The sequence below is a fragment of the Odocoileus virginianus genome, chromosome 3, assembly GCF_023699985.2.
Source record: "Odocoileus virginianus isolate 20LAN1187 ecotype Illinois chromosome 3, Ovbor_1.2, whole genome shotgun sequence".
Classification (NCBI taxonomy): domain Eukaryota; kingdom Metazoa; phylum Chordata; class Mammalia; order Artiodactyla; family Cervidae; genus Odocoileus; species Odocoileus virginianus.
In genome coordinates this window covers 8,638,812-8,660,021 of record NC_069676.1, presented here as the reverse complement: position 1 = coordinate 8,660,021, position 21,210 = coordinate 8,638,812, and the positions used below count along the sequence as shown (strand labels likewise).

Genomic DNA, 21,210 nt, shown 5'->3' with positions numbered 1-21,210 from the left:
TTGAGGCTTTCCTTTCTTTAATTAGTAGGTTGCTTATAGGTATATAACTCCTTGCTAAAAACTAGCAACAGGGCACTCTTTCTGTCCCCTTCTGATGTCTATGTCAGAAACTTTCTCTATATCTTTTATACTTTAATGAAACTTTATTACACAAAAAAATCTCTGAGTAATTAAGCCTTGTCTCTGGCCCCAGACTGAATTCATCTTCTCTGGAGGCCACGAATCCTGGCATTGTTCATGTCTGGTAGCAGCAACCTTTCATCATTAGGTCAATTTAATCCCACTTATCTTTCCATGTAGTCACAACTGGGAGATATATATTTGATAATTTTTATACTATGTCAGTTTAGTCAAAGCTATGGTTTTTCTGCTAGTCATGTACAGCTGTGAGAGTTGGACCATAAAGAAGGCTGGATGCCAAAGAATTGATGCTTTTGAACTATGGTGATGAAAAAGACTCTTGAGAGTTTCTTGGACAGCAAGAAGATGAAACCAGTCAACCCTAAGGGAAATCAACCCTGAATCTTTTTTGGAAGGACTTGTGCTGAAGTTAAAGCTCCAATACTTTGGCCACCTGACATGAAGAGCCAACTCATTGGAAAATACCCTGATATTGGCCAGAGGAGAAGGGGTGACAGTGCATGAAATGGCTAGATACCATCATTGACTCAATGGACATGAGTTTGAGCAAACTCCAGAAGATAGTGAAGGACAGGTAAGCCTGGCATGCTGCAGTCCATGGGGTCACAGAGTTGGACATGGCTTAAAAATTGAACAACAGCAACAGCATTTTAGACATAACATAAAACCAAGAAAGCATTTATAGGTGACAGTAGCATATTTGCAATATAAGTGCATTACCATTAACCTTTTTTTGACTGTAATAAAAGCGCTTAAAATTAAGTTTTTGATATTTGAGTCATTCATTTCAAAGACAATCAGGTCAAATAAGCATATTACTAGCTGCAGTATGACACAGCACTAGATAAGCTCCCAGGACTTATCTAATAACATTCAAAAGAAATAAATATCTAGGAATACATTTTATCAAGGAGTTGAAAGACATATACACTAAAAACTGTTAGAGACTGATGAGAGAAATTGAAGAAGACAAATAAATGAAAAGATTATCAAATGTCCATGGTTTAGAAGACTTAATATTATTAAAATATTCATACTACCCAAAGCACTCTACAGATCCATTGCAATCCCTATCAAAATTAAAGGCATTATTCACAATAAAGCTCAATAAAATGAGCTACATATATTGTGTATAGGAGTTAAATTCATACAAATGGAAATTCCAGGAAACAGAGAAAAGGAGGAAGTTCTCCTACAATCTGATAAAAAATTATCATATTCTGGCTCCCTTTATTTCAGTTCTGAAATTACAGTACTACTTCAGCCCCAAAACAGTTGGACCTTTTGTAGCTGCCATTTCAATGATTCTTTCCAGAGCTCTCTTTATATCTTTGTTCCTCAGACTATAGATGAAGGGGTTCAGCATGGGTGTGACCACAGTGTACATCACTGAGGCTGCTGCACTTGAGTGTGAGCTTTGGGTAGCAGCAGAGCTAAGGTACACTCCTAGGCTTGTACAATAAAACAAGCAGACCATCGAAAGATGAGATGCACAGGTGGAAAATGCTTTATACTTCCCTTGAGCTGATGAGATTTCTCTTATGGAGGAAACTATCTTAGAATATGAGTAAAGAATTCCAGTGAGGGTTAAAAAACCAAAAACACCAGCTGCAAAATAAAACAACATGTCATTAAAAAATGTATCAGAACAGGCAAGTCGGACCATCTGATTAATTTCACAGAAAAAGTGGGGAATTTCCAAGTCTGTACAGAAGGACAGCCGCAATACCATTAAGCTTTGTAACAAGGAATTCAGAGCACTCATCACCCAGGACACCAGCACAAGCAGTCCACAGAGCCGGGGGTTCATGATGACCATGTAGTGCAGGGGGCGGCAGATGGCCACAAAGCGGTCATAGGCCATCATGGTCAGGAGGAAGTCATCCAAACATACAAAGAGTATGAAAAAATACATCTGGATAATGCAGCCTTCATAGGTTATGGCTTTGTTCTGTGACTGGATGTTCCACAGCATCTTTGGGATGGTGGTAGAGGTGAAACAGATGTCTACAAAGGACAGATTGGAGAGGAAGAAGTACATGGGGGTGTGAAGGTGGGCATCTGAGCTGACAGCCAGGATGATGAGCAGGTTTCCAAAGACAGTGACCAGGTACATGGAAAGGAAAAGTCCAAATATGAGGGGCTTTATTCCTTGTTCCTCTGAAAATCCCAGAAGTAAAAATTCTGAAATTCTTGTTTTATTTATTGATTCCATATGCTGGCTGTGACTCTGAGGAGAGAAGCAAATAATATGATTAATATTTGCATGAACTTACATTAGTCACATATTCTAAATGCTACCACATGTACTTTTCAGTCAGTACATTAATTTTGATATTCATTGTATGGATCTGACTTTCTTTTTTATAATTAAATTTATTTATTTTTGATTGAATGATAATGGCTTTACAATATTGTGTTGATTTCTGCCAAAGATCAACATGGTATACCTATGTCCTCTGGCTCTTGAACCTCTCTCCCACCTCCCTCCCCATCCCACCCCTCTAGGTTGTTACAGAGCCTTGGTTTGGGATATTCTGTGTCACTTATGATATGGAATTTCTGTCCCAATCAGCTTTTTTTTAAGGGGACAGGAATTTTATACTTTTAATAAGAAATTCTTCTTGTATGTAAGGAAAGTACATTGAAGTCTGGTCACATTTTGGGCACTAACTAGACTGTGAGTAATGGATGCTGAAGCACAAAAATCCCTACAATTCATTGATGGAGAAAATGCATATAAGGAAATAATAGAATTCTACACCACTTCAGATGAGGACGAGTGATATGACAAAATGGAAAACAAATCTAAACACGAGAGTGAATAATGCACTGTAGTTTTAATGAGTGTTTAGGCAAGACTGGCAAACAAGTTGACATTTGAACAGTGACTTCAACTAAGAATAGGACAGACACACAAGATTGTGTGTGGAAGTGTATGCCAGCAGAAGAATGGCCAGCACACTTATAAATAAAAATCAGAAATGAAAGAAGTGTTGTTACAGCTGATACTAGAGAAATACAAAGGATCATGAAAGACTACTATGAACAATTATAGGCAACAAATTAGAAATTTAAAGATTTCCACCCCAAAGCAGCAGAATACACTTTGTTCTCAAGTACATGTGAAATATTCTCCAGGATAGATGACATCTATCTATCAAGCCTTGGAAAATTTAAGAAAATTAAAATTGTATCAAGCACCTTTTCTCACCACAACCCTATAAGATTAGATATCAACAAGAGGAAAAAGAACTGTTAGAAAAATGCCTGGTGCCTAAACAACATGCTACTAAATAACCTAGAGATCACTAAAGAAATCAAAGAGGAAATTTAAAAAAATACAGAGATTCAAATGACAACAAAAACACAATGGCCCAAAACCTATAAGATGCAGCAAAAGCAGTTCTAAGAGGGAAGTTTATAGTAATTCAATCACACCTCAAGAAATAAGAAAAGTTTTAAATAAAAATATAAACTTACACCTAAATCAACTAGAGAATGAAGAACAAACAAAACGCTTAGGTAGAAGGAATGAAACCATAAAGATCAGAGCAGAAAATACAAAATAGAATTGATGCAAGCAGTAGCAAAGATCAATAAAACTAAAAGGTAGTTCTTTGAGAAGATAAATAAAATTGATAAACCTTTTACCAGACTCCTCAAGAAAAAAAACAGAGGACTCAAAACAATAAAATCAAAAATGGGGAAGGAGAAATTACAGCTGATGCTGCTGAAATACAAAGGATCATATGAGAAGAACTTAATGATATGAAATGCAAAACTTTTGAATTAGGAAATCTGGATTTGAATTTCAGATCTACCACTCCTTAGCTTTTTAAACCTGGAGAGTGCCAACCTAATCTTTCAAAATGTTAATATCATCATTCAAATAGTGGGGAGAACAGTATCAATCATCCTAAGGTAGTTGACAGATTTAAGTTTTCCTGTTGGTAAATGAATGGCTAACACTTAGGCTAAAATGAGGCACATTTTTTTTCCTACTCCCCCAGTGTCTCTGTTTCTTCACTTCTTGGTCCCCAGTTTCACAGTTGTTGTTGTTGTTGTTTTTCCTATTCATTGTTGCCTCTTCCATCTGTCACTGACTGGCACCCCTCTAGCCCCATATTCACTTTGATCCAGAAAAATATTCTATATTGCAAAGCTGATCCTCAAACTTCCTCTCCCGTTTGTGACATTTCAATGGAGAATGAAAACAAAATCCCTTAGCCTCAAACCTGAAGCCTGAATCTCTGAGACCTGTCTGCCAGCTTCACCTTCACACCGCCCTGCCCTCATCCACACAGATCTCACAAACCCTGAACCTGACTGACTGCTTCCCCTGACCCTGCAGCACTGATGCTCAGTGACTTTACTCACCTGTTTCTCTCTTCTTGGAGTCTGACCACAGGTCTATCTGGAAGTTTTTACCTCCTTTTCATATCCAAATCTCCATCTACACTTTATGACTGCCAAGACTCATCTATTTTATGAAGCTTTATTTTCTTCTTAATATTTTCACAGAAAAAAGAAACTTTGTGCACTTAATTTTGATAGAAGGGTTATCATTTTGAAAATTTTATTTATGTCCATGTCTTTTATCCATCACCAGACTGTGAGTTCCCAGAGGCACATGGCAATGATATACTTACTCATCACTCTTCCACATCAGATTTAGTTTGCTTGGAAAGGTAACTGAATAGATAACATATATTGCAAGAAAGAGTGAAGGAAGTTATTTTCAGAAAAATTGGCAATGATGAAAGAAAGCACAGAAGTGTGTCCCTCTGTATCCATGGAGCATTGGCTTCCTGCATATACCAAATCCGAGGATGAGCAAGTCTCATATAAAATGGGGTAGTGTAGTCTTGCACATAGCCTACATATATCCTCACTGTACTGTATTTTAAATCATCTCTATGTTGCTTATAATACCTAATAGCAGAGAAATGTCCTGTAAATAGTTGTTGGTGCATAATGTATTCAAATTTTGCTTTCTGGAACTTGCTGAAATTTTCTGGATAGTTTTGATTTGCAAATCGGCAAACCAACAGATGTGGAAGCTGCAGATATAGAGGATCAATTGTACTAACACAAGTAAGGAGGATATGTCAGAGAAATGTCCATATACTGAGATTGGGACCCATTAGGGTTTCAGATTATGATATTAAGAATCAAATAGAGTAGTACCAATAAGTTACAAAAGAAAAACTCAGAGATGATCACAAATGCATAGTAAGGGGAACATGCAAGGTTGTTGCATAGTTCTCTTTGTTTAGTCATGCAAGTGTGTGCGTATTGTTGTATTTCTTTGTTTCTATGAGCAAGCATGCTGGACCACAAAATAAAGGCATAGATTTTAGATATAGTCTAAATCTCAAGAATCTACCTCAGTAAAGGCAAGACTAGTTTAAAAAGGGAAATACTGGTAATGAGAGGTAAACAACATGAATGAGGAGCCCAATAGAAGAGTAAGGTTGCAGAAAGAATAAGCAGCAGTGTGGATTTTGAAGTGACCTCAGACTCTAAAGACCACACACTGACTGAACTTTTATTGCTCCACTTGCCTCACAGTGTTATCTACCTTATCCTCCTGATCTGTTATTCCTGTACATATCCACGCACATTTGACCACGATTGTTTAATATAGTGCAATAGTGGGTGTGCTGGTCCTTATCTCTTTTTCTTTGTGACATTATTTTCTGCTATTATTGAGTTTTGGGTTTTGATCTCTTTTTTGACACATCCAATGGGTATACTCTAGGCGTATGTTTCTTTGCTTGAGTAATTAATTAATGTAATTATTTTGGTTGTTACATAATATTTCATAATGTGACTGTGCAACTTACAATTTTGACTGTCTTTCATATTCTTAATAAATTGCTACTAGGTCAATTATAGAAAAAATGTGTTGAGATTTTTAAATTTAAACTATGGTTCCTATAAAAGGCAATTCCCACCACCTTCCTTGTTCAGCATGCAAAGTCTTCCTAGGTCGTATTCCATAAAGTCCTACCAAGTCATATTCCATGAAGTCCTCCAGGCTATGAAGATTCATATATTTAAATGATTTATTTATGATTCATGCATTTGTTTTATTGTATTAGGCCTTTCCTTGTTGTTTACAATCCAGAAAAGAGACCCCATAGTTTCTTCATTTTTGTTGATTCAAAATGTGTGCATTTGTATACCACTTCTAGGCATATACACCAAGGAAACCAGATCTGAAAGAGACTCGTGCACCCCAATGTTCATCGCAGCACTGTTTATAATTGCCAGGACATGGAAGCAACCTAGATGCCCATCAGCAGATGAATGGATGAGGAAGCTGTGGTACATATACACCATGGAATATTACTCAGCCGTTAAAAAGAATTCATTTGAATCAGTTCTAATGAGATGGGTGAAACTGGAGCCCATTATACAGAGTGAAGTAAGCCAGAAAGATAAAGACCATTACAGTATACTAACACATATATATGGAATTTAGAAAGATGGTAACGATAACCCTATATGCAAAAAAAGAAAAAGAGACTCAGATGTATAGAACAGACTTGTGGACTCTATGGGAGAACCCGGGGGTGGGATGTTTCAAGAGAACAGCATCGAAACATGTATATCTAGGGTGAAACAGATCACCAGCCCAGGTTGGATGCATGAGACAAGTGCTCAGGCCTGGTGCACTGGGAGGACCCAGAGGGATGGGGTGGAGAGGGAGGTGGGAGGTGGGACCGGGATGGGGAATACATGTAAATCCATGGCTAATTCAATGTATGATAAAAACCACTGCAATGCTGTAAAGTAATTAGCCTCCAACTAATAAAAATGGGAAAAAAAAAAAACAAAATGTGTGCATTTGTATAGAAAAAAGTATAGAAAAGAAAATTCATAAAATAAAAAAAATGAGGAAAATAAAAGCAAGTCTAGTGGATTAAAATAATTATATTTAATGACATTTAATAAAAATTTATGACTGATTTCTGAAATAATATATTGAAGAGTAAAATTTTAATCACATCAACATGATTTTCTCATTAAAGAGTAAAATGACAAAGATCTAAGAATGATAATTATAAAAATATACTTCTTGAAAAGCTGAAGGAACAGTATTTAATGTTATACTTTTCATTTATATAAACATAAATGAATTCCAATGAGAAAGAGGCAGTAGTTGGCTGAATGCAAAAGAATGTCTCCCACAAGAGGGGATGAGGTGATTGCTATTTTACAAAATAGAATCTCATCACAAAAGGCTAAAATGTAGCAGTAAGGAAAAGCAAGTGTTTTAAGAAGAACACAATAAATATAAAAGGATGTTATTCCTAATAAGGATGCAGAAATCTTTCAAGTATAAAAAGTAGTAGGAGAAAACATAATGTGATTGACAGAACTGACCTCACAAACTTAGACCTCATTGTATATGGACATTTACCATATGACCAGATTATATTTCAACTTGGTAGAAAAAGTTTGGGTTGTTAAATAAAACCTGGAGTAAATGGCTATCTATCTGGAGAAATATGAAATTGGTCCTGTATCTCAGACATCATCAAAAAAAAGAAAAAATGAAGGGGTATACTCCCTCCAAAATTCCACTGAGCAAGAATGATCAGTAGAGATCATTTGGAATGCTGAAAGTAATAGAAAAATGGGCAAGTAATATATGGGCACATAGTAATAATAAGCAAACTAATGATATTCAATATATGTAAATTTTGCTGAAACTATGCAGTAGTTTAAGAAAACAAGAAATGCTTTACACTCACCAGCCTGGTAAAAAATAACTGTCATGGTGATTGAGGTTGGAACTTAAGCAAAAGCAATGCTCTAGTTTTGCTGGCAGAAACACAAGGGATTACAAGATTGAAAAACAACCTGAAGACAGCAATAAATATTACAAATACAGATATTCTTATCCCAGGGATTCTGTTTCAGCACTGAATTTTCTAGGCCAGATCGTTCTCTTTTATGTGCTCTGTCCTATGCATTGAAGGATGTTTACAGTATCCGTGGTGTCCACCCACCTCTCTCCAGCATGACAAAAATGTCCTTGGACATTGCTCAGTGTGTCCCCTGAGTGGGGTGGAGGGATTGTCTTTTATAGGAAACATGATTCAAATTTAACAGTCTCAACATATTTTTTTCTAGCATCGACATAGTAGCACTTTAATGGAAAAGAATATGAAAGACATCAAAAGTTCAAGTAGCACAGTCACATTGTGAAATATGATGTAACAACCAAAATAGATACATTAATTAATTAATCAAGCAAAGAGACAGAGCTTTTTGCTTTTCTCTGGGCTGAGTTGAATTGGCTTCCTTTGTCTCTGACCTTCTTATGCACTGTAACCTGTGTTGTTAGACTCACCTGGATGTTAACTCTGAGAGGTCATTCTCCAACAGGGAGTCTGAATTTTCCTTGGATGGTAGATGATGGAGGCTAAGGCTCTCTCCCCAGACAAGACAGTAGGAAGGAATGAAGCTACAGCTCCCCAGTTAGAGTTAGTATTCCAAACAAACAAAGGAAAAAAAGGTCCCTTCCAGTTCAAATTTATAAACACCAAGAGGCTACAGAGTAGAGATATTTATTATGCCCTATATCTGCTCATTTCTCTCTAGTTATTTCAACCTTTAAACATATATTTCCCTTGTGGAAAACTGTTCTGGAAGGAAGGAACTTTTTCTTAATGATCCTCTATTCACATGAGACCAGGGTAGAAGTCATGAGAATCCAATTTTGTTTTCCTTTTTTCACTCTTCCATGAAATTGCCTCCTTTTGAGATCTCTAAATCTCCCAGTTCCTCATCTCAAATTTTCTCTCAGTGTAAAACTGAGGAACCTATCTGGATTAGGTCTCTTGTATCTTCAAAGCATTGACTTGTGGTGGAGACTTACCTTCTGAATCTCCAGAAAATTTCTATGCTTTCAACAAGGTGTGTGTGTGTGTGTGTGTGTGTGTGTGTGTGTGTGTGTGTGTGTGTGTGTGTTAGGGGGGAGATACTGAGTTCTTTTGATAATAAAACATGGGTTCTGCATGCATTGTCTTCCTAACACTTTTGCTGTATCAGTTAGGAATTTCATATCTACATCTCTAGTTTTGAGCTATCATTTAGTTCTACATTATAAAATATTTGGTGGCTCAGATGGTAAAGAATCCACCTACAATATGGGAGACCCTGGTTTGATCTCTGGGTTGGGAAGATACCCTGGAGAAGGGAATGGCAACCCAGTCCAGTATTCTTGCCTGAAGAATTCCATGGAGAGGAGAGCCTCATGGCTTCAGCCCTTGGAGTCACATAGAGTTGGATATGACTGAGTGACTAACATTTTCACTTTCATAAAATACTTGCTCGTGATCTGAAATATATTTAGATCTTTTTTCTTTTTTTTTTTTTTTTACAAAAGCCATAGCTTAGCATGTTATACAGATTTTTAATTTATTATTTATAAATGTTTTATCTATAAGGAAGTACATTAAGAATTCAATTATCAACTGCAGAAAGGAGGCTTGGAGGGGTTTAGTGATCTGGCCAAATTTAATATCTGAGTATGTGATGTGCCTTGACTATAAACATGTCAGGATGCTTCTATCTTTCAAACTCTAGGATAGTGGTTCTCAACCAGAAAGGATTTTCCCCTAGGATGTACAATGATGTCTGAAATGATGCTGCTAAACATCTACAATTCATGGGAAAGTACCCCCAGAATAGCATCATCCTGCCCCAAATTTCAACAGTAAAGGGTTGAAAATTTACTCCAGACAAGTTCTTCTCTAACTTCAATATCTCTGGGAATCAACAACAATCCTACAGCAAATACAGAATCTGATTCAGCAGGTCCTGATGTGCCCAGAGACTCTGAATATCTAGCAAGCTCCTGGATGACTTTGGTGCTGGTAGTCCTGGTCTGTGGATCACTCTTTGAGTAGAAAGACTGTCAGCCTGTGATAGTCAGTTGTAGATAGTTTTAGTTCTTCTGCACCAAAAACTGACTTTGCATGTAATTTTGAAGGAATAACTTATTCACTCATTCCAGAGGCTGTGGTAAATTCTGTTGGTTTCTTTTATATAAGGGTTCTTGAATGACATAAAATGATCCACTTTTGAGAAAGATTTTGTAGTAGGCAGAATAAGGACCTCCAAAATATTTCCGCATCTCAATCCCAATTAACTTCAAATATGACATTTTTTGTCACAAGGGAAGATTCATATTTCAGATTTATCAGGGCTGCTAAACAGTTAAGTTAAGACAAAATTTAGTTGTGATTGAGCTTCTCTGGTGGCTCAGAAGGTAAAGAATCTTCCTGCCAATGCAGGAGACCTGGATTCTATCCCTGGGTCAGGAAGATCCCCTGGAGAAGGGAATGGCTACCCACTCCAGTATTCTTGCCTGGAGAATCCCATGGACACAGCAGCCTGGCAGGCTATGGTCCATGGGGTGGCAAAGAGTAGGACATGATTGAGTGGGGATTTAGGATCCCTAAACACAGGCCACCTGTTCATAATACCACGTGTTCAAATGGCACCTCCTGTGTGTGCCAGAAGTGTGCAGTTGGACTACAGGGGTGTCTGGGTCTAGCAGAACGTCACCAGTTGTAGTGGAGGGGCAGGAGCATAGGGCAAGTTCACCTGAAGCAGGGCCATGGATGAGCACATGAATGGGGCAAACTCTTAGTGAGGCTCTCAAAGGAGCCTGCACCAGGGGAAGCCTTACCTACATCAGGGCCTAGGAAGCTCATGGTGCAGGGCAAGCCTTCTGGCTTCAGCAGGTCTGCAGGAGTGCCTGGAGCCAGGTTAAGCCCACTGGTTGCAAAAGGTATGTGGGTAACCACGGGCAAATGAGCCCTCCAAGGGCAGTGTGGCTGTGGGAGACACATGAGTGGGGCAAACCCACTGACCATAGATTGGGCATGGGAGAGTGTGGGGAAAAGCTCTCTAGTTTTAGTATGGCAAAGAAAGTGCAAATTCCAGGAAAACCAGCTGGCTTCACAAGGTGAAGGAAAAACATGAAGATAGGGCATTCCATGGGCACGAGTTAGCAAGGTGGAGGGAGCACAATAGTGGCACCTGCCAGTGATGAGTTAGCATGGTGGATTGAGAATGCACACATGATGCCTGCAAGTGCCACTGTTCCCGGAGAACATTTCTAGCCCATGCACCCCCAGCAGATGCTTTAATTAACTATGAATCTCCTTTATACACCTTCATGTGCTTTTCACGTGGTGCTAGTAAAGAACCCACCTGCCAGTGCAGGAGACATAAGAGATTCGATCCCCTATTCAGGAAGATCCCTTGGAGGAGGGCATGGCAACCCACTCCAGTATCATTGCCTGGAGAATTCCACGGACAAAGGAGTCTGGCGGGCTACAGTCCATAGGGTAGCTAAGAGCTGGACGCGGCTGTAGCAACTTAGCATGCATGCATCAGGTGCTTTTCTTTTTTTTTTCCATTTATTTTTATTAGTTGGAGGCTAATTACTTTACAACATTGCAGTGGTTTTTGTCATACATTGAAATGAATTAGCTATGGATTTACATGTATTCCCCATCCCGGTCCCCCCTTCCACCTCCCTCTCCACCTGTTTCCTCTGGGTCTTCCCAGTGCACCAGGCCCGAGCACTTGTCTCATGCATCCAACCTGGGCTGGTGATCTGTTTCACCCTAGATAATATACATGTTTCAATGCTGTTCTCTTGAAACATCCCACCCTTGCCTTCTCCCACAGAGTCCACAAGTCTGTTCTATACATCTGAGTCTCTTTTTCTGTTTTGCATATAGGGTTATCATTACCATCTTTCTAAAGTCCATATATATGTGTTAGTATACTGTAATGGTCTTTACATTTCTGGCTTACTTCGCTCTGTATAATGAGCCCCAGTTTCATCCATCTCATTAGAACTGATTCAAATGCATTGTTTTTAATGGCTGAGTAATATTCCATGGTGTATATGTACCACAGCTTCCTCATCCATTCATCTGCTGATGGGCATCTACGTTGCTTCCATGTCCTGGCTATTATAAACAGTGCTGCGATGAGCATTGGGGTGCACGTGTCTCTTTCAGATCTGGTTTCCTCGGTGTGTATGCCCAGAAGTGGTATTGCTGGGTCATATGGCAGTTCTATTTCCAGCTTTTTAAGAAATCTCCACACTGTTCTCCATAGCGGCCGTACTAATTTGCATTCCCACCAACAGTGTAAGAGGGTTCCCTTTTCTCCACACCCTCTCCAGCATTTATTGCTTGTAGTCTTTTAGATAGCAGCCATCCTGACTGGCGTGTAATGGTACCTCATTGTGGTTTTGATTTGCATTTCTCTGATAATGAGTGATGTTGAGCATCTTTTCATGTGTTTTTTTGCCATCTGTATGTCTTCCTTGGAGAAATGTCTGTTTAGTTCTTTGGCCCATTTTTTGATTGGGTCATTTATTTTTCTGGAGTTGATCTGGAGAAGTTGCTTGTATATTTTTGAGATTAATCCTTTGTGTGTTGCTTCGTTTGCTATTATTTTCTCCCAATCTGAGGGCTGTCTTTTCACCTTGCTTATAGTTTCCTTTGTTGTGCAAAAGCTTTTAAGTTTCATTAGGTCCCATTTATTTTTGCTTTTGTTTCTAAAATTCTGGGATGTGGGTCATAGAGGATCCTGCTGTGATTTATGTCGGAGAGTGTTTTGCCTATGTTCTCCTCTAGGAGTTTGATAGTTTCTGGTCTTACATTTAGATCTTTAATCCATTTTGAGTTTATTTTTGTGTATGATGTTAGAAAGTGTTCTAGTTTCATTCATCAGGTGCTTTTCAAACTGCTGCTTTTGTGCTGGGTCCTGGGGTCAGTGAATGTGCAGAAGCTCTTTCAGAGCACTTTCCCTTCCCTACCAACTTTATGGTCTCCTGGAAAGCAGCCCCATTGGTGTTTAGATCCATGCACTTTGGTGACATCTCTCTGGTGTAGATCCTAAGGGCTTGTGTGCATGATGTAAGGTACAAACCCATTTTACTTAGTGAAAATGTGAGATCCTGCCCACTGGTGGGTTACCAACACCAGGAGTGGGGTATTCAAAGAGACCACATCTCTGCTTTTCCTGCCATTTTTATGTGATCTTATAAATCTTTGCCATGGAGGAAATATTCACCTAGGTTTTGGGTCTTTTTCAGAAGAAATTGATCCACATATAGCTGTTAATTTGGTGTGTTCATGGGTCATGGTGAGTTTAGAATCTACCTATGCTACCATCTTGAACCACCTCCCCAAACATTTAATGTTAGCCAAATAAGACTCATTTCAAGCTTCTGATATCTGAACTGTAAGAGTATGTATTTGTTTACTTTAAGCAACTAGAGTTGGAGTATTTTACAATAGCAGTAGGAACATAATATAGACTTTTTTATATGGTAATGCAAGTTTCCATGTTACTCTTTCCATACATCTCACTCTGCTCCTCTCTCCCCATTTCCATAAGTTTATTCTCTGTGTCTGTTTCTCCACTGCTGCCCTGTAAATAACTTCTTCAGTGCCATTTTTCTAGATTCTGTATATATGTGCTAGAACACAGTATTTATCTTTCTCTTTCTGACTCACTTCACTCTGTGTAATAGGTTCTAGGTTCATCCAACTCATTAGAACTGACTCAAATGTGTTTCTTTTTATGGCTGAGTAATATTCCATTGTGTATACATACCACAACTTCTTTATCCATTCATCTGTCAATGGACATCTAAATTGCTTCCATGTTCTTGCTATTGTAAATAGCACTGCAGTGAGCAATGGGATACACATGTCTCTTTCAATTTTGGTTTCCTCAGGGTATATGCCTAGGAGTGGGATTTCTGGGTCTTATGGTAGTTTTATTCCTAGAATTTTAAGGAATCTCCATACCATCTTTCATAGTGGCTGTATCCATTTACATTCTCACCAATAGTGCAAGGGTATTTTTGATGAGGGCCACTCATCATTTTGGTGAGGGTCAGTACTTTTTGATGAGGGTCATTCTGACCAGTTTGAGGTGATATCTCATTGTGGTTTTGATTTGCATTTTTCTTTTTCTTTTTTTATTTGACTGTGGTTTTATTTTTTTTTATTTTTTATTTTTTCCATTTATTTTTATTAGTTGGAGGCTAATTACTTTACATCATTACAGTGGTTTTTGTCATACATTGAAATGAATTAGCCATGGATTTACATGTATTCCCCATCCGCATTTTTCTAATAATGAGCAATGTTGAGCATCTTTTCATATGTTTGTTAGCCGTCCGAATGTCTTCTTTGGAGAAATGTTTGTTTAGGCCCTTTTCCCACTTTTTGATTGGGTTGTTTGTTTTTCTGATATTGAGTTGTATGAGCTGCTTATATATTTTGGAAATTAGTCCTTTGTTAGTTGCTTCATTTGCTGTTATTTTCTCCCATTCTGAGGGTTTTCTTTTCACCTTGCTTATAGTTTCCTTTGCTGTGCAAAAGTTTTTAAGTTTAATCTCACTTGTTTACTTTTGTTTTTAATTTTGTTACTCTAGGAGGTGGGTTGTAGAGGATCTTGCTTTGATTTATGTCACTGAGTGTTCTGCCTATGTTTTCCTTTAAGAATTTTATAGTTTCTGGTCTTAAATTTTGGTATTTAATACATTTTGAGTTTATTTTTGTGTATGCTGTTAGAAAGTGTTCTAATTTCATTCTTTTACATATAGCTGTCCAGTTTTTCCAGCACCATTTATTGAAGAGGCTGTGTTTTCCCCATTATATATTCTTGCCTCCTTTGTCAAAAGTAAGGTACCCATAGGTGCATGGGTTTATTTCTGGGCTTTCTATTTTGTTCCATTGGTCTATATTTCTTTTTTGAGGCAATACCATACTGTCTTGATGACTGTAGCTTTGTAGAATAACCTGAAATCAGGAATCTTGATTCCTCCAGCTTCAATCTTCTTTCTCATAATATAGACATTTTGCCAATAAAATTTGCTCTCTAGAATTAACTTTAAGCCTCTTCATTGGCTTACCTTGGTTAAGGGCATTTTATGTTGAAAATCCACATTAAGTAGAAAAAAATTGAAATTAAATTAAAGGTATTCTATGCTATTAGTGAATTCTTCATTGCATAAATATTAATTATTCCTGACTATGATGTCCTCATAACTTTAAGATAGGATAAGTAATCTGCTATGAAAACGAAGTTACCCATATGACTTTAAATTTTTGTGCTTAGATTTCTACATCTTTATGCTTCTTGGTAATTCAGGTGTTCATTATTTTCATATCTATCCTTTCCAACATTCTGTCAAGTTTCCTATTACCATAAAAGATAGAATCCTAATTGTGTTTGTATGTGTGTATGTGTGTGTACGATTATGCCAGTTTCAAAGAAAACTGTATGAAACACACTCATATAAACACAAAAATATTTTATTTGCACAAAATATGAACTTCCACACATTTCATTTATTTCTTACAGCATCCATATGAAGTTTTATTTAATATTCCACATTAACTTCAGAAATAAAGAAATTGAGCCTCAGGGAGCTTAAAGTTTTCACAATTACACGCAAAGCAGTTAAATATATGTGCACTGTATTATTATGCACAAATGGAAATATGCAGTACATTTTGTTAGTCTTTTTGTAACTCTTATAATTCATCAAATTGTGCACTTTAAATCTGCAGTTATTGTGTCCCATCTTTCTGCAGTCACCCTCCCTCCCCGCATCCCACCTCTCTAGGTCATCACAGAGTGCAGGCTGGACTCCCTGCGCTACATAGCAACTTTTCATCACCTACCCATTTTACACACAGTAGTGCATATATGTTGATGTTGGTTTCTCAATTCGTCCCACTCCCTCCCTCTTTCACTGTGTCCACAAGTCCACTGAAACAGGTCTTTGAGAAGAAATTATTTTTAAGAAATCAAAGCTGTCCCGTGTAAGATACTGGAAAATTTTCAAACATTTCTGATTTAAACTTGGGAAAAACTTTGGGCATGTGTGAATATGGACAAAGGGGAAAATGTCTATATAAGATATGGAATAGAAAGTTAATAAAGTGAATGACAAATTGTGTAGAGGTGTTGAATTCAAAGAAATGGTTATTGAAGTAAATAAATAGAAGGAGAAACTTCTACTTCAACAATCAAAACAGTGAGGTACCACTTCACACTGTCAGAATGGGCATCATTAAAAAGTCTACCAATAAAAAATACTGGAGAGGGTGTGGACAAAAGGGAACCCTCCTGCAATGTTGATGGCATGTAAATTATTGGAGTCACCATGGAAAACAGTATGGAGGGTCCTCAAAACAGTAAAAACAGAATTGTCATATGATCCAGCAATTCTACTTCTAGGCATATATCCAAGGAATACTGTAATTTGAAAAGATACATGCACCCTAATAGTCATTGTAGCACAATTTACAATAGCCGAGACATGGAAACAATCTAAAAGTCCACTGACAGATGAATAGATAAAAATGTGGTATATAGAAATACATACACACATGTTTATCTCCACTCCTTGGAGAAGGGAGTGACAACCCACTTCAGTATTCTTGCCTGGAGAATTCCACAAACAGAGGAGTCTGACAGGATACAGTCCATAGGGTCACAAAGAGTTGGACATGACTGAGAAACTAGAACCACCACCACCACCACCACTGTATCCACACACACACACACACACACACACACACACACACATACAAAATACATAATGAAGTACTACTTAGACATAAAAATAATGAAATAATGCCATTTTCAGCAACACAGATAAACCTAGATATTATCATAGCATGTGAAGTATGTCAGAAAGAGAAAGAAATATACCATATGATATCACTTATACGTGGAATCTAAAATTACCTATGAAGCAGACTCACATACATAGAGAATAGAATTATGGTTGCCAAGGAGGAGAGGGTTCTGGAAGGGATGCATTTGGGGTTTGGGGTTAGCAGAGGCAAATTATTGTGTATTAAATGGATGAACAACAAAGTCCTATAGTGTAGAGCACAGGGAACTATATTCAATGTGTGTGAAAGTTCCTCAGTCGTGTCCGACTCTTTGCAACCCCATGGACTATACAGTCCATGGAATTCTCAAGGCCAGAATACTGGAGTGGGTAGCTGTTCCCTTCTCCAGGGGATCTTCCCAATCCAGGGATTGAACCCAGGTCTCCCACGTTGCAGGTGGATTCTTTACCAGCTGAGTCCCAGGGAAGCCCAAGAATACTGGAGTGGGTAGCCTACCCCTTCTCTAACAGATCTTCCCAACCCGGGAATTGAATCAGGGTCTCCTGCACTGCAGGTAGGTTCTTTACCAGCTGAGCTACATGGGAAACTTACTATATTCGATATTTTTTTGCATCATGGTTTTTGATGGAGGAGCCTGGGAGGCTGCCATCTGTGGGGTCACACAGAGTCGGACACAAGTGAAGCGATTTAGCAGCTGTATATATATATACACAAACACGCACAATCACTTTGCTGTACAGTAGAAAATGATACAACATTGTAAATCAACTATACTTCACTCAAATAAATTAAAAAAAAATGAAGAATAGCACCTTCTGCTTCTGAGGTTTTGAGCCCTGCAATCATGAGGACAGCCCCAGGACAATTGGATCTTATATAACTGACATTCCAGTGATTCTTTTCAAAGCCCTCTTTATGTCTTTATTTCTGAGACTGTAGATGAAGGGGTTCAGCATGGGTGTGACCACTGTGTACATCACTGAGGCGATTGCACTTGAGTGTGAGCTGTAGGTACCTGTGGAGCTAAGGTACACTCCCAAGATAGTACAATAAAATAAGGAAACAATTGAAAGGTGAGATGCACAGGTAGAAAATGCTTTATACTTCCCATGGGCTGATGATATTCCTTGTATGGAGGAAACTATCTTAGAGTATGAGTAAAGAATACCAGTGAGGGAAGCACCACCCAACATCCCAGCTGCAAAATACATCACCATGTCGTTCAGAAATGAGTCAGAACAGGCAAGTCGAACCACTTGATTAATTTCACAGAAAAAATGGGGGATTTCCACGTCTTTACAGAAGGACAGCCACAACATCATTAAGCTTTGGCTTAAGGAATTCAGGGCACTCATCACCCAGGACAGCAGCACCAGCAGTCCACAGAGCCGGGGATTCATGATGACCATGTAGTGCAGAGGCTGACAGATGGCCATGAAGCGATCATAGGCCATCACAGTCAGGAGGAAGTTTTCCAGTGCAGCAAAGAATAGGAAGAAGTATATCTGGGTGATGCAGCCTTCATAAGTTATAACTTTGCTCTGTGTATGTATATTATTCAACATCTTTGGGATGGTGGTGGAGATGAAACAGATGTCTACAAAGGACAGGTTGGAGAGGAAGAAGTACATAGGGGTGTGGAGATGGGGGTCTGAGCTGACAGCCAGGATGATGAGCAGGTTTCCGAACACAGTGGTCAGGTACATGGAGAGGAAAAGCCCAAATATGAGAGGCTGCAGTTCTGGTTCATTTGATAATCCCAGAAGAAGAAATTCTGAAATTTGTGTATCATTCACTGGTTCCATGTGGTGGAGATGGCTACCAGGCAAAAATATCAACATGACTATGTTTCTCAAAAATCACGATTGGAAATCTAATTGAATTTTACAATGTATACTTTGCATTAGAAGTCGGTATCAATAATTTGGTATGGAACTTTCCCCTTCAAGGCATGCTTTTGTGCCTTCTTATTGTGCATCCATCCTTTTTTCCAGGTGGTCAGATATTCTACACTTTTAATAAGAACTTAATGTGACACATTTGAGGAATGTCAGTTGAGGTCTAACCAATATCTAGGAAAAAAATACAACAGGCTCCACTGTTCTTCAATAATGGAGAAAAAATATAAAGAAAAAAATCATACAAATTTTCATATGGCGACAGATGAAATGAACAAAAACAAATCAAGTATAACAAAATGGTTAAAGGTATATTATTTTTTACTCAGTCATTGAGTTAGACTGGAAAATATTTGATTGGAGACCTCATGGAAAAGCGGGTGGGAGACGTGAGGTTATCTGGTTGAAGGTTGAAGTGTGTGCTGGTTGGAGTGAAAAGCCAGGGTGAAGGACTTGAAAAGCAGTTGTTTCAGAAAGTCAAGGTTAAAAAGTAAGCCACTGTGTCCAGGGAAATGTGCAAGATGGAGAGTGATACTAGATAGTGTCAGAGAATTTGGAGGAATGAGGTGTCCTTCCTGCTACAGCTGAGACTTCAAGTCACAGGGATCTTAGTTCACCATATTTTTAGCTGCATTTTATTAATTTTGTTTCCAAGAGATCCAGTGATTAGAAGTGAATCCCTTCCTTATTATTTTACTTTCTTTTTTTATAATTTATTTTTATATATTGGTTTATATTATAAGGACCTCATACTGAAGCCCTTATACATGGACTTGGGCTTCCCAAGTGGCGCCAGTGGTAAAGAATCCATCTGTCAGTGCAGGAGACATAAGAGGCACGGGTTCAATCCCTGGATCAGGAAGATCCCCTGGAGAAGGGAATGGCAACCCACTCCAATATTTTTACCTGGAGAATCCCATGGACAGAGAAGCCTGGCAGGCTACAGCTCATAGGGTCACAAAGAGTAGGACATGATTGAAGCAGCTTAGTACGCACGTATGCATACATGGCTTCAGGTATCCCTTTTCTGCCTTGGGAACTGTTCATGCTCCACAACATGCATGCTTGCGCACTCACATACACACACCCCTACTGGAGTGATGCTACTACCAGTACACTCTCAGCAGCAATAATTAGGAAAACAATGACACAATGCAAGCTGTCAATGTTTTGTCAATGTCAGTGATTACCTTTCCTGCAAAATTGTAGTGATAGTACCTAAATTCCAGTCGCTAAGTCTCCCATGGACCTGTAAACATGGATGGGTCTCCTTTAAACATGGGTGGGCCTCCTTTTTAACATGACCATTTTATGTCCAGTATTCAAAGAAAAATAAAATATCACTTTAAAAAACTGAGAGGGGGAGAAAAGGACATGTAAGGGGAAAAAAGTTCTAATAAACTGAAGTAATCTGTAGAGTTTGTGTTGAGTATAAAGCTTCCTTAGTTTTGGTGACATTCTAGTCCCTGTTCTATCCCCATGTTACCCAGAATAGCAAAGCAGCAAAAAGCATTTTATCTAAAAAAGAAAGAAGAGATGTATTTATGTTATTAAATATCTGACAGTTTTCCCACTAGGAAAATGAGCAAAGGAAATAACTCCACAATTCACAAAGTGAAATAAAGTTAAACAAAAGTGGAGAATTTAAAAAATGATCTTGTAAAAGAATTTCTAAGTGATATCAGCTGTAAAACTTTTGTAGTTTGAAATTCTAGGTTTACATTTTGGATCTGCACATATTTGCTGTTTGAACTTGGAGAGCCACTGGAACCTTCTAAATATTAATATTATTACTCAAGTTATTGGGATAGCAGTACTCACAATAAGATAGCTGACGTATTTAGTCAATATATGCAAAAAGTTTAGAATAATTCCTTCATGGTAGTAAATGAGTGATTTACATCACCTATGGTGATGAGATTCGACTGATTTTTCTCTTCTTCCTCTCAAATGTTTCCATTGCTTTCCCACATCTTAGTCCCCAATCCCCAGCCTTCTTTCAGTTTCCGATAATCTTTCCCACCTATCACAGGCTGGTACAGGACCCTCTATCCAATATTCACATTAATCTAAAGAAGTCTTTCTATATTACAAAGCTGACTGTCCACCTCCCTTACCTAACTCTCCCCAGTGACTCCCCAATAGGGAATGGACCCCAAATTCTATACCTTCAAACCCCAGCCTTGACTTTCCCTGAATTAACCACCAACTTTACACTCATGCTGCCCTTACTCACCTTCATCTCATAAATATTTAACTTGAGCCACAGATTCACTAGATGCCACAGGCTCAAGTCTCAGAGCGTGTATACACCTGTTCCCTCTGCTTGAAGACTCAATCACTGGTCTATCTGGAATTTTTTCACTTATCTGTGTATTAAAAACTTCATCTCCTGTTTAGAGATGGAGTTTTGGACATCTCCTACATGAACTTTAAAATTATTCTGACAGAAA

At 38.2% G+C, this 21,210-nt stretch overlaps 2 protein-coding genes across 2 annotated transcripts; both read right to left on the bottom strand.

Annotated features, from left to right (window-relative positions):
• Positions 1 to 1,396: 1,396 nt before the first annotated feature.
• Positions 1,397 to 3,594, bottom strand: LOC110121531 (olfactory receptor-like protein OLF4). Its single transcript, XM_020868731.2, has 2 exons — positions 3,583 to 3,594; positions 1,397 to 2,371 (listed from the first exon to the last, which is right to left on the bottom strand). The coding sequence occupies exon 2, from the start codon at positions 2,354 to 2,356 to the stop codon at positions 1,397 to 1,399; it is 960 nt and encodes a 319-aa protein (XP_020724390.2). The 5' UTR covers positions 2,357 to 2,371; positions 3,583 to 3,594.
• Positions 3,595 to 17,731: 14,137 nt separating this feature from the next.
• Positions 17,732 to 18,679, bottom strand: LOC110121532 (olfactory receptor 7A17-like). Its single transcript, XM_020868732.2, has one exon. The coding sequence runs from the start codon at positions 18,662 to 18,664 to the stop codon at positions 17,732 to 17,734; it is 933 nt and encodes a 310-aa protein (XP_020724391.2). The 5' UTR covers positions 18,665 to 18,679.
• Between the last annotated feature and the right edge of the window lie 2,531 nt (positions 18,680 to 21,210).

Excerpts from the sequence above, each read along its gene's own strand:
- LOC110121531 (XM_020868731.2), bottom strand. The coding sequence starts at position 2,356 with ATGGAATCAATAAATAAAACAAGAATTTCAGAATTTTTACTTCTGGGA.
- LOC110121532 (XM_020868732.2), bottom strand. The coding sequence starts at position 18,664 with ATGGAACCAGTGAATGATACACAAATTTCAGAATTTCTTCTTCTGGGA.